Here is a 13,817-nt window from a genome sequence, read left to right on the forward strand (position 1 = left end):
TCAAAAAAGTTGGGACGGGGCAACAAAAGACTGGGAAAGTTGATGAATGCTCAAAGAACACCTGTTTGGAACATTCCACAGGTGAACACCTACAAAGCTTCAACAATTAGTGTCCTCAGTTCCCAAACGCTTATTGAGTGTTGTTAGAAGGAAAGGTGATGTAACACGTTGGTAAACATGCCATTCGCCCTATTGACGTATCCCATAATCCCTTGCACGCCAGAGAGTCGCTGCAGTCAAACAACATAGAGAATCCACATGATGACAATTGTAAATGAATATTATACTACAAAAATGTATTTTTTTATGTTTTTCATCACGTTAATAAGAGACTGCTGCATGATACCCTGAAAACTTGCTTAAACAATTATAACAAATAATCCGTGTCTGCTACGTTTAATCTGCGTGGAATTTAATAAACGCAAACCGAATTTCAGACATATTATATATATTAGTCTGGAACAAAGAGGACAAACAGTGAGTAAACTTCACTTTCCCCCAGAACGACATGATCAGGAAGCAAGCAGCTCCTATTGAAAATAACAGAGAGACAGCCTGTGATTCTCGCATGTTTACATAAAACACAATAACAACGTCTATAAACCCAGAGAATATATTCATGAGAGTTTTAGGCACAATATAAAAATAGTTTTATATTGCGATGTTAATGGTGTTGTCCGTGTGTAGCAGTTAAAGTGGAGCCCGATCAGAGCGTCTCAATGCAGTTCTTAATGTTACTGAGATCTCTCAGCGCGGCGACCTTTCCGAGGTTTTGTGGGATTTGAAACGTCAATAGGGCGAATGGTCCCAGCTTTTTTGAAAACAACACCCTGGTTTTGCTACTTCACTGATGCACAGGGTAATTAAGACTTTATAACCAGTCCAAAAATTGTTCTTGGAAGGGCAGCTTATGATTTAATGGGTTTAAAAGTATGGAAAATGTTTGCTTTGAAGTGAGTTGGAGAAATGTTGTTATGTGACTGGACACAGAAGACTACCGGTACTTACCCAGGTACTCCACCATAATCAAACACCTGTACTAATTAATGTTTTCTGGCTCAATTTTTTAAATTTAGGAATGATTTCTCCAGTTCTTTGTGAGAAAGGATTTTATTGTCCCAGTGGATCAGCAAATCAAAATCCCTGTCCAGCAGGGACCTATGGGAACGCGTCAGGGCTGTCTGAAGAGCGCCAGTGCTCGCTGTGTGACCCTGGAATGTTCTGTCAAGGAACAGGCATGTGACATCTTAAGTATTTATCATTTTCCAATTTGGATTTAGATCATTGCAGTTTGTAGACACACGCATTTTGCACTTGAATTTATGTGACAAAAAACCTTTTATTGAGTGATATTCCCTTAAAGGAAGGAGCTTTCCCAGTGGCCTATGTGCTGCAGGATTTGTGTGTGTTGGAGGAGCCTCTGAACCTTCACCATTAGACAACCTTCATGGATTCCTGTGCCCTCTTGGGTTCTTTTGCTCCATGGGCACATCTGTACCAAAACCATGCCCAAAAGGAACATTCAGGTAAATACTGCCTCCCTGCAACTTCATACAAGAATACATTTGGCTCATACTAGCACACCTTTTAAGATCTATTGGGGTCATTTATGACACATATTTTTCTGTACAATCTTTCTAATTTATTCACCAAAAAAGTTACCTAACATGAATTTGTCAATCTATTTCTCCTGCATTTGTTCATATAATTTTGCAAGGATCGGCTGATGCGTGTGGCAAGTATAATCCAAACTTGTGTGGGTTCACGTATGACCCCGGGAAGATCTATGAGATTTTCAACATAGCTTCAGACGGTATCGCAATTTGCCAACTCTAATCATTCTATTTTACTGTTTTGCAAGGAAGCACGGCCAACAGACTTAGAACAGCAAGATTTACAGCTGCACAAGCATCAAGACTGATACCTGATGCCCAGAGTGAGGATGAAAAGGATGATGTGAGAGAGTGAAATAAATATGAAGAACCCTAAAAAATCATTTATATAGAAGTATTCCCGTATAAAGTCAATGGGGTCATAAATAACCCCACTCTGTTATATTAGTCGCTAAAATAGCCTGGTCCCTTAAAAGGGTTAAATCCATTGTACCTGCTACATTAAACTTAAGATGAACAATTGCTGTATAACTAACAATGCTGTGTAGCCAAATATGTAGCTCTTTTGAAATCGAGAATAATATACAAAATATAATATACAAAAAAGAAGAAAACCCCAAATCAAGACACAAACCTTTAAGCAGTAACTATTATTGGCATGCTGGAAGAAGTTGCAGGTTGTTGCAGGAAGAGTTGTGGGACTTCTCATCTGGCAGTCAGTTGCCATCCAAACATTCTGATGACAGTTTTCATTGCTTTGTGTCAGTGATCAGATTGGGCTTGTGGACGAGTCTCAGTGTCGCCGCTGCAGTCCTGGTTCCTACTGTTCAGGGACTGGCCTCTCTGCTGTGTCTGGACCCTGCCTGCCTGGTAAGAATTAAACCTTAACCGTAAATTCCACCAGCTATCCTGTCTCATCTTGACAGTGTATTTTTGACAAGTAAAACACAGCCATTAGTGTTTGATTCATGTTGTACTGAACTGGAATTTTAACATGTGAGCTTTGAACACTACAGCGCAATAAAGCAGGAAATAACATTAAACCCAATCCAAACATGCAAAAATGAGAAGACACTCATAGAGTGCACACCTCTGCCAAGGTGACGTATTCTTCCTCACCATCAAAGTGTATCCAGAGAACATGGTACCTTTCAGACATGGTAACTATCCATCCATCCATTTTCTTCTGCTTCATCTGGAGTCAGGTCACGGGGGCAGCAGCTCAAGCGAAGCCGCCCAGACCTCCCGATCCACACACACCTCCCCCAGCTCCTCTGGGGGAACCCCGAGGCATTCCCAAGCCAGCTGAGAGATGTAGTCCCTCCAGCGTGTCCTGGCATCTGGAAAAGATGCCCAAGCCACATCAGCTGGCTCCTTTCGACGTGGAGGAGCAGCGGCTCGACTCCGAGCTCCTCCTGAGTGGCCGAGCTCTTCACCCTATCTCTAAGGGAGTGCCCAGCCACCCTGCGGAGGAAACTCATCTCAGCCGCTTGTACTCGCAATCTCATTCATTCAGTCATGAGCCAAATCTCATGACCATAGGTGAGGGTCGGAATGTACGAGGTCTGTGATGAAAAAAGCGGTCCTTTTTATTTTTTTCAAAAAATAAATGGATTTGATTCATATGTTTTTACGTCAGACATACTTGAACCCTCGTGCGCATGCGTGGGTTTTTTCACGCGTCGGTGACGTCATTTCCCTGTGGGCAGGCCTTGAGTGAGGAGTGCTCCACCCCGCCCGTCGGAATCTCTTTGTCTGAATAGCCGCTGCGAACGGCGCGCGTTGCTTTATCAACATTTTTCTGGACCTGTGAGGAATATCCGAGTGGACACTATTGGAGAAATTAAGCTGGTTTTCGGTGAAAAGTTTAACGGCTGATGAGAGATTATGGGGTGTTTCTGTCGCTGTAAGGACTTCCCATGGAGCGGGACGTCGCGCAGCGTTTCCAGGCGCCGTCGTCGGCCTGTTTCGACCTGAAAGCATTCTAATTTAAGGCTCTGTTGACCCAGGACGTCGTGAGCGAATAGAGAAGATTCAGAAGAGGCCGGCATGAGGACTTTATGTGGACATTCCACTGTTTAAGGACATTTTGTAATGAAAGATGTGCGCGCAAATTCGCCGAGTCGTTTCCGTGATGACTCGGCGAATCTGTGTGAACCGCGACAGGAAAAACACCTCTGTGTTGAAAACCATTTGTAAAATTCAGGCGGCTTTTGATGGCTTTCAACAAGTGAGTAACTGAGAAATTGTTTAACAGCTTGGGCATGTTCCAACTTGCCAGTTAAGGTTTCCAACGGAGGTGTTTTTCCTGTCGCGACCCCCCACGGTCGGGTCCGGCCCGACATGCGACTCTGCCCGCACGTTCTTTCATTACAAAATGTCCGTTAACAATGGAATGTCCGAATAAACTCCTCATGCTGACTTCTTCTGCAAGTTCTCTGTTCTCTGACGACTTCCTGGGTCAACAGAGCCTGAAATGTGGAAGTTTTCAACTTGAAACGGTGAGACGCTGCCGCCTCAAAGCGCAGATCGCCGTCAGGCGCCGTGGGCCGTCCTTAAAGCGACACTACCAGACCAAAATCTCTCATCAGCCGTTAAAATTTTTACCGAAAACCAGCTGAATTTATCGAATGGTGTCCACTCAGTTGTGCCTTACAGTTTTGAAAAAATTTTGATCAAACAAAGCACCAGTCTGTGAGCCATTCCTAAACAATGAAAAAAACGACGAGAGGGTGGGCGACTCCTCACTCAAAGACTGCCCACAGGCGAATGATGTAACCGACAGGCATGAAAAAACTTTTGCATGCCCACGAGGGTTCAAGCATGTCTGATGTAATCACACGTGATTCAAATCCATATGGTTTTTGAAAAAAATAATAAGGTCCGTTACTTTTATCACAGACCTCGTAGATCGATCAGTAAATCGAGAGCTTTGCCCCCTACTCAGCTCTCTCTTCACCATGACGGTGCGATACAGCGACCGCATCACTGCAGACGCTGCACCGATCCGTCTGTCGATCTCACGCTCCATCCGTCCCTCACTCATGAACAAGACCCCGAGATACTTAAACTCCTCCACTTGAGGCAAGGACACTCCACCGACCTCAAGAGGGCAAAGCACCTTTTTCCAGTTGAGAACCATGGCCTCGGATTTGGAGGTGCTGATTTTCATCCCGGACGCTTCACACTTGGCTGCAAACCGCCCCAGTGCAAGCTGAAGGTCCTGATTTGATGAAGCCAACAGAACCAAATCGTCTGCAAACAGCAGAGATGAGATTCTGTGGTTCCCAAACCAGACCCCCTCTACACCCTGGCTGTGCCTAGAAATTCTGTCCATAAAGATAATGAAGAGAACCAGTGACAAAGGGCAGCCCTGGCGGAGGCCAACGTGCACTGGAAACAGGTTTGACTTACTACCGGCAATGCGAACCAAGCTCCTGCTGCGATCGTACATGGTAACTACAAAACTAAGAATGCCAGCCTCTTGTTATTTACTGTGCCACATGTTAGTATGCATGAGATCATGAGACTAACTTTTGATCAATATCAGTATTGGATAACATGTTCAAATATTGATTGACTCATTTATAAAACACCTATTACCAGTCAAACCAGATCAGCTGCCAACTACATATGCCTGTATTACGTAACCACCTTGAATTACAAAGAAAAAAAAAGACACATGGCCGTCCAGCCGACAGTCCTGTATGTTATTTGTATCTGTATGCTTATAAAATTTCACCAAGATCCATTCATAGCTTTCTGCGTTCAATGTTAAGGATATACTCAAACATTTCATGAATTATTTCCTGGGACATTATTCATCTGCTCACAAAATCTTATCAGAGTTAATTATTAATATATATATATATATATATATATATATATATATATATATATATATATATATATATATATATATATATATATATATTTTTTTTTTTTTTTAACTAAATGTTCCTGAATGCTTGAAATGTTTTCTGCATCCAAAATGTGTTCTGGATCAAATTCAAAATAGATTTTCTCATCTTCCAGGACATTACCCATTTGCTCACCAAATTTCATCAACATTTTCACAACTTTGTGAGTTAAATGTTGCTATATGCCAAATATTCTTCAGGATCTCAGTTTCATAATATGTGCCAGAACACCTTCAAAACTGAATTACTTTTTTCCTAGAACATTATCTGTCTGCTCACCAAATTTCACTGAAATACGTTCATTACTTTTTGAGTTACCTGCGAAAAGACAAACTGTGGTGAGAACAAAGAGGACTGTGTTATGTGGGCCGCTGAAGAGGAGGTACTGCTGGCCCACCACCACCAGAGGGCGTCCTGCTTGGAGTGCGGGCTCCAAGCACGAGAGGGCGCCAGACCCAGAGGAAGTGACAGCTGTCACTCATCGCACCAGCTGTCACTCATCTACACCAGTACATAAGCCGGACTGCAACTCCACCTCCCCGCCGAGAAATCGACTACCATTGGAAAGGTAATTTCTCTGCTGACAGACACTTTGTGTGTAATAACCTGAACTTCTATTGCAGCCGTTTTCCTGGAGTGTTGCCTTATCTGGAGGATTGGCGTTTGGTGTGACAGCGACGGCTTCGCCTCACACCCCAACCCAGATAAGTGGTTGACCAGGAGCTGCACGAGTGTGTGTGATTGGAGGTGGAGGTGCTCCCTCCTAACTGTGTTTGGACTGTGGATTACTGAGTGTGCGGACTCACACTCATACATCTTATCTCTGCTTTCTGCCAGCAGTACCAGGGTCGACAGCCGAAGACAGAGGCCACCTGGGGACTCGGGACTTGGCGGCTCCGGTGTTCTTCAGGCCGTTGGTGGTGGAAGCCGTGTGGGACGCGGCTTCTCTCTCGTCGGGGGTCTTCTATCTTCGAGCCTGCCCACACGTCACCTGGTGTTAATTGACTGTGCAAATTCTGTGAAATTGTTAATTTTTGGCTTACTCATTGTCCGTTCATTTGCGCCCCCTGTTGTGGGTCCGTGCTACGACACCTTCACAACAGGATTTCTCGGCCAATCGTCATGGACTCCGAGGGGCGTCAACCCGAGTTTGAACGGCCAATGGAAGAGCAAGGAGCGCAGGCGTCAGCGGGAGGCGTGTTGAGTGAGCTGCAGCAAATCTTAACCGCCTTCACGGCTCGGCTGGATTTAGTGGCCGAGCAGAATGTTCTCCTTAACCGGAGGGTGGAGGCTCTCACCGCCAGGGTGGAAGCGCGCGATAAGGGCGCTGCTGCAGCCACTCCTCTGGCTGGTCCTGGGCCTGTAACAAACGTTCCACTGGTTGTTCAACGACCCCCCCCACCGTCCCCTGAAGCATACATAAGCCCTCCGGAACCGTACGGAGGCTGTGTTGAGACGTGCGCAGATTTCCTCATGCAGTGTTCGCTCGTCTTTTCACAGCGTCCTGTCATGTACGAGTCAGACGCCAGCCGGGTGGCTTATGTTATTAGTCTGCTTCGAGGAGAGGCACGCGCCTGGGCTACGGCGCTTTGGGAGCAGAATTCACGGCTCCTAACGTCTTATGCTGAGTTTATACGGGAGTTCAAACAAGTTTTTGACCATCTCAACAGAGGCGAGACCGCTTCGGGCGTGCTGCTGTCAATGAGACAGGGGCGCCGCAGCGCAGCCGAGTATGCAGTCGACTTCCGCATCGCGGCAGCGAGGTCCGGCTGGAATAACGTTGCGCTCCGCGCCGCCTTCGTAAATGGACTGTCTCTGGTCCTGAAGGAGTACCTGCTGGCCAAGGAGGAACCGCGGGATTTTGACAGGCTTGTCGATTTGTTTATACGCTTAGACAACCGTTTGAATGAGCATCGTCGGGAGCAGGCCGGGGGGCGTGACCGGGCACGAGCCGTCCCTCCCCCTTCCGGTTCCGAAAGGGTGACGTCGTCCCCACGCTTCACTGCCAGAGAGCTCCGTGTGGCTACAACTCCCCCTGCTGAGGAGGCTATGGACATGAGCAGGGCCAAAATAAAAACAAACGTCAGACAAAGGAGGCTGGCCCGCGGGGAATGTTTTGTCTGCGGCTCTTGTGAGCATATGCAGAAGGACTGCCCCAAAACGGTCAAACTACAACGCCCGTCCTTAGAAACTGGGCTAAGGGTGGGTCATAACACGCACGCGGGGAAACCCCGCAAATCTGCACGAATCCCAGTAACGATCCTTTGTGGGGATTTAACCCTTCACGCCCCAGCACTGGTAGACACGGGGTCGGAAGGGAATCTGCTGGATAGCGGATGGGCAAAGGAAGTAGGGCTACCCCTGGTGGCTCTGCCGGCACCATTGCAGGTGCGAGCACTAGATGGCACCCTGCTTCCATTAATTACACATCAGACACAGCCAGTGACCTTGGTTGTGTCTGGAAATCACAGGGAGGAGATCTTGTTCCATGTAACACCTTCTACCTCCCGAGTGATTTTGGGATTTCCATGGATGATGAAGCACAATCCCCGGATAGATTGGCCGTCTGGGGTTGTGACGCAGTGGAGCGAAACCTGCCACCGGGAGTGTTTAGGATCCTCGGTTCCTCCCGGCACGACGGCTAATGAGGAGGTTAAAGTCCCCCCCAATCTATCGGCGGTGCCAAAGGAGTACCACGATCTTGCTGACGTTTTCAGCAAAGATCTGGCGCTCACTCTTCCCCCGCACCGACCGTACGATTGTGCCATCGATTTGGTCCCGGGCGCTGAGTACCCGTCCAGTAGGTTGTACAATCTCTCACGTCCGGAACGCGAATCAATGGAGACCTACATCCAGGACTCTTTAGCTGCCGGGCTGATCCGGAACTCCACCTCCCCAATGGGTGCTGGTTTCTTTTTTGTGGGCAAAAAGGACGGCGGACTCCGTCCATGCATTGATTACAGAGGGCTGAACGAGATCACGGTTCGCAACCGATACCCGTTACCCCTGTTGGATTCAGTGTTTACGCCCCTGCATGGAGCCCAAATTTTCACTAAATTGGATCTTAGAAACGCGTACCACCTGGTTCAGATCCAGAAGGGAGACGAATGGAAGACGGCATTTAACACCCCATTAGGTCACTTTGAGTACCTGGTCATGCCGTTCGGCCTCACTAACGCCCCCGCGACGTTCCAAGCTTTGGTAAATGATGTCTTGCGGGACTTCCTGCATCGGTTCGTCTTCGTATATCTGGACGATATACTCATCTTTTCCCCGGACCCTGAGACCCATGTCCAGCATGTACATCAGGTCCTACAGCGGTTGTTGGAGAACCGGCTGTTTGTGAAGGGCGAGAAGTGTGAGTTCCACCGCACTTCTTTGTCCTTCCTGGGGTTCATCATCTCCTCCAACTCCGTCGCCCCTGATCCGGCCAAGGTTGCGGCGGTGAGAGATTGGCCCCAACCAACAAGCCGCAGGAAATTGCAGCAGTTCCTTGGCTTTGCAAATTTCTACAGGAGGTTCATTAAAGGCTACAGTCAGGTAGTTAGCCCCCTGACTGCCCTGACCTCCACCAAGGTCCCCTTCACCTGGTCGGATCGGTGCGAAGCCGCGTTCCAGGAGTTGAAACGCCGGTTCTTGACTGCACCAGTTCTGGTGCAGCCTGATCCTGATCGCCAGTACATAGTGGAAGTGGACGCCTCTGACTCAGGGATAGGAGCCGTGCTGTCCCAGAGCGTTTAGGATGATAAGGTTCTCCATCCTTGTGCCTATTTTTCCCGCAGGTTGACCCCAGCTGAACGGAACTATGACGTCGGCAATCGGGAGCTCCTCGCGGTGAAGGAGGTTCTTGAAGAGTGGAGACACCTGCTGGAGGGGGCATCGTTGCCTTTCACGGTTTTCACGGACCATCGGAACCTGGAGTACATACGGACCGCCAAGCGGCTGAACCCCAGGCAAGCCCGCTGGTCTCTGTTCTTCAGGCGCTTTGACTTCCGGATCACGTACCACCCCGGGACCAAAAATCAAAAACCAGATGCATTGTCCCGGGTGCACGAAGAAGAAGCCAAAGCGGGGCTGTCGAACCCCACCGAGACCATCATCCCCGAGTCCACTGTCGTGGCCTCCCTCACCTGGGACGTGGAGAAGACCGTCCGGGAGGCCCTGGCAAGGAGCCCGGACCCGGGGACTGGCCCCAAGAACAGACTGTACGTCCCACCAGAAGCAAGAGCTGCCGTATTGGACTTATGTCACGGGTCCAAGCTGTCCTGTCATCCCGGAGTGCGTAGGACCATTGCAGTAGTCCAGCAGCGCTTCTGGTGGGCGTCCCTGGAAACCGACGTCCGGGACTACGTCCAGGCCTGTACCATCTGCGCCAGGGGCAAGGCAGACCATCGGAGGACCTCGGGACTCCTCCAACCCCTGCCGGTGCCTCATCGCCCCTGGTCTCACATTGGCCTGGGCTTCATCACGGGCCTCCCGCCGTTCCAGGGCAACACCGTTATTCTCACGATAGTGGACCAGGTTCTCCAAGGCGGCCCACTTCGTGGCCCTCCCGAAGCTCCCGACGGCCCAGGAGACGGCAGACCTCCTGGTCCACCACGTCATGCGGCTGCATGGGATACCATCGGACATTGTATCAGATCGTGGTCCCCAGTTCTCTTCGCAGGTGTGGAAGAGTTTCTGTAAGGAGCTGGGGGCCACCGTGAGTCTCTCGTCCGGGTACCACCCCCAGACAAACGGCCAGGCAGAGCGGGCTAACCAGGAGTTGGAACAGGCCCTTCGCTGCGGCACCTCCGCGCACCCGGCGGCCTGGAGTCACCATCTGGCCTGGATCGAGTATGCCCATAACAGCCAAGTCTCGTCTGCTACCGGCCTCTCCCCTTTTGAGGCATGTTTGGGGTACCAGCCCCCATTGTTCCCGCTGGTGGAGGGAGAGGTCGTGTGCCCTCGGTCCAGGCCCACCTCAGGAGGTGCCGCCGGGTGTGGCGGACCGCCTGCTCTGCCCTGTTAAAGGCCCGGACGAGGGCTAAGACCCATGCAGACTGCCGGCGTTCCCCGGCCCCCACATACCAGCCCGGGCAGGAGGTGTGGCTCTCGACCAAGGACATCCCTCTTTGTGTTGACTCCCCAAAACTGAAAGACAGGTTCATTGGTCCCTTCCGTATCCTCAAGATCATCAACCCGGCCGCAGTGAAGCTCCAACTCCCGGCTTCACTGCGGATTCACCCTGTTTTTCATGTTTCCCGTCTGAAGCCACACCACACCTCGCCCCTCTGTGCTCCGGGACCTATGCCGCCTCCTGCCCGGCTCATCGACGGGGAGCCTGCTTGGACAGTCCGCAGGCTCCTGGACGTCCGTCGTAAGGGCCGGGGGTTCCAATATCTGGTGGACTGGGAGGTGTATGGACCTGAAGAACGCTCCTGAAGAGGAGCTTCATCCTGGACCCGGCCCTCCTGGCCGATTTCTACAAAAGACACCCGGACAAGCAAGGTCGGGCGCCAGGATGAAGCTTTTTTCCTAGAACATTATCTGTCTGCTCACCAAATTTCACTGAAATACGTTCATTACTTTTTGAGTTACCTGCGAAAAGACAAACTGTGGTGAGAACAAAGAGGACTGTGTTATGTGGGCCGCTGAAGAGGAGGTACTGCTGGCCCACCACCACCAGAGGGCGTCCTGCTTGGAGTGCGGGCTCCAAGCACGAGAGGGCGCCAGACCCAGAGGAAGTGACAGCTGTCACTCATCGCACCAGCTGTCACTCATCTACACCAGTACATAAGCCGGACTGCAACTCCACCTCCCCGCCGAGAAATCGACTACCATTGGAAAGGTAATTTCTCTGCTGACAGACACTTTGTGTGTAATAACCTGAACTTCTATTGCAGCCGTTTTCCTGGAGTGTTGCCTTATCTGGAGGATTGGCGTTTGGTGTGACAGGGACGGCTTCGCCTCACACCCCAACCCAGATAAGTGGTTGACCAGGAGCTGCACGAGTGTGTGTGATTGGAGGTGGAGGTGCTCCCTCCTAACTGTGTTTGGACTGTGGATTACTGAGTGTGCGGACTCACACTCATACATCTTATCTCTGCTTTCTGCCAGCAGTACCAGGGTCGACAGCCGAAGACAGAGGCCACCTGGGGACTCGGGACTTGGCGGCTCCGGTGTTCTTCAGGCCGTTGGTGGTGGAAGCCATGTGGGACGTGGCTTCTCTCTCGTCGGGGGTCTTCTATCTTCGAGCCTGCCCACACGTCACCTGGTGTTAATTGACTATGCAAATTCTGTGAATTTAGTTGTGTATTATCACAACATTAAATTGTTACTTTTTGGCTTACTCATTGTCCGTTCATTTGCGCCCCCTGTTGTGGGTCCGTGCTACGACACCTTCACAACAGACTGCTTAGGACCCAAAATCCACAGAGACAGTGAGTTTGAGTGAAAGAAGTAACAGGTTTATTGTCAAATAAACAGATGAATAAATGGGAGTTTATGATTGAGGTTGTGGAGGAGGACACGGGAGGACTGGAAGGCAGGGAGTGGAACCAGGTGGGCAAGGGGAGCTGGTGGTGGCTGCAGATCTGCAAGGAGACAAAAAAAAAAATCACGCAATGCTACAATATCCTCGGCCGTATCCCATTGTGGATGTTAGTGTTCAGAGGTGTTATCAGGTTACAAAAACATTTCCAGTTTTAAAAGTGTTTATTTTTTGCTAGGTTTGCATAACATTTGACAAAAAGTTTAAATTTAAACACAAAATGGTTAGCAGCTAGCTAGACCAGGAAGTGATGTCAGCATGCTAACGTCCGCTAAATGTCTTGTAAATCACTCCACATGTGTTAATAGGTCACAAAAACAGTGTTTCCAGTTTTAGAAGTGTTTATTTCTTGGCAGCTTTTACATAATGTATGATAACAGTGTTATATTTAGCCAAAAATGAACTGAAGTTAGCAGCGAGCAACACCAGGAAGTGAAGCCACCACGCTAACGTTCCAGAAATCATACCATAAAAATAGGAGCACAATGTGACTTTTTAACCTCTTAAAATATGTCAAGGTTCATCATCTGTGAACTTGTCCAAGGTCTGTGTCCCAAGAGTGCTCCCTGTGAATTTGAAGACTCTGGCAGTAATAGGACTGGATGCTGAACACAGACTGATGGACGGCTGGGCACAAAGTCTTTGCGCTACCAATGGCCATGTTTGATGGCCTCGGGTAACAAAATATGAAACAAAAGGGGACAAGGAATGAACACAAGTAAATACACAGAACATGAAACAAGAGGACAACTGTACCACACTGAGAGTGGAACAATCTGGTGGCGTCCTCCTGCTCACTCAGGCCTTAAGAAGATGCCACTAATTACTGACAGGTGTGCTGCAGCTGCAGGTGTGTTTCATAATCAGCTCCACTGGAGGGAAAGAGAACAACACCAGGGAAAAGAACACTGACCGCAACCCCAAACCACAACACAGACAGACAAACACCAGTGAAAACATTACCTCTGTTAAGGAGGTAACTCACATAATCCATAGACTCCTCAGCCATGGTAGAAGTGCAAACATCAAGGGAAAATGATCAAATCAACAATTAAGCAAAGGCTACGCTCCTGAAACGCTGCCAATGGGATCTAAAGCCGCTCGCGTGACGGATTACTACACATGACCTCAAAGCCGTGTCTGGTGGAATCAAGGCGTTCAACTGTCATTTCAGCTATGATACCATGATCTCTCTTGAAATGCCACTTTGCAAATAAATATTTGAAGCTGGAAGAGGATTAAGATATTAAATTAATCAGATTTGCAACCATTTCCAGGTTTCTATTGTCTAGAAGGATCCCACACTGCTGCTCCCGTCCTTGGAGTGTCTGGAGCTGTTTGTCCTGCCGGCCACTACTGTCCACCAGGCAGCAGTGTGCCATCACCCTGCCCTGCTGGGTCTTACCAGAATGAGACTGGAGGAAAAGACAAAGATGACTGCAGACCATGTCCTCTTGGTAAACGCGATTTTAAACTATACTCAAAAAATACTAAACATCGCAATTTCTTTTTTGCTGGTAATAATCCATACACCTGGCACATGTGGTATATCCACATGCAGATTAAGCAGCTTGATTATTGCACAAAAATGCCTTGGACTTTTCACAATAAAAGCCCACTCTGAAATGTGTCGTTGATCTTGAAAGAAGATCTTTGTTGAGTGAAGAACCCGGATAGTGAAGCTGGACTGTGACCAGAGGATCGTCGGACCTCTGGTCCTTAATCCCCAAATTGCTTGCAGTGTGCATTTGA

The 13,817-nt window shown here is 48.9% G+C and overlaps 1 protein-coding gene across 1 annotated transcript in view; it reads left to right on the top strand.

The window, feature by feature from the left end:
* Window positions 1-1,370: 1,370 nt before the first annotated feature.
* LOC117508891 (multiple epidermal growth factor-like domains protein 6) overlaps window positions 1,371-13,817 on the top strand; it is a 48,180-nt gene continuing 35,733 nt past the window's right edge. Inside the window, exons 1-3 of the mRNA XM_034168734.1 lie at window positions 1,371-1,526; window positions 2,380-2,483; window positions 13,343-13,522. Of these exons, the coding sequence (XP_034024625.1) occupies window positions 1,483-1,526; window positions 2,380-2,483; window positions 13,343-13,522 (328 nt within the window). The 5' untranslated portion in view covers window positions 1,371-1,482. The remainder of the gene's footprint in view (window positions 1,527-2,379; window positions 2,484-13,342; window positions 13,523-13,817) is intronic.

Source organism: Thalassophryne amazonica, chromosome 4 (genome assembly GCF_902500255.1).
Source record: "Thalassophryne amazonica chromosome 4, fThaAma1.1, whole genome shotgun sequence".
In the NCBI taxonomy this organism is placed as follows: domain Eukaryota; kingdom Metazoa; phylum Chordata; class Actinopteri; order Batrachoidiformes; family Batrachoididae; genus Thalassophryne; species Thalassophryne amazonica.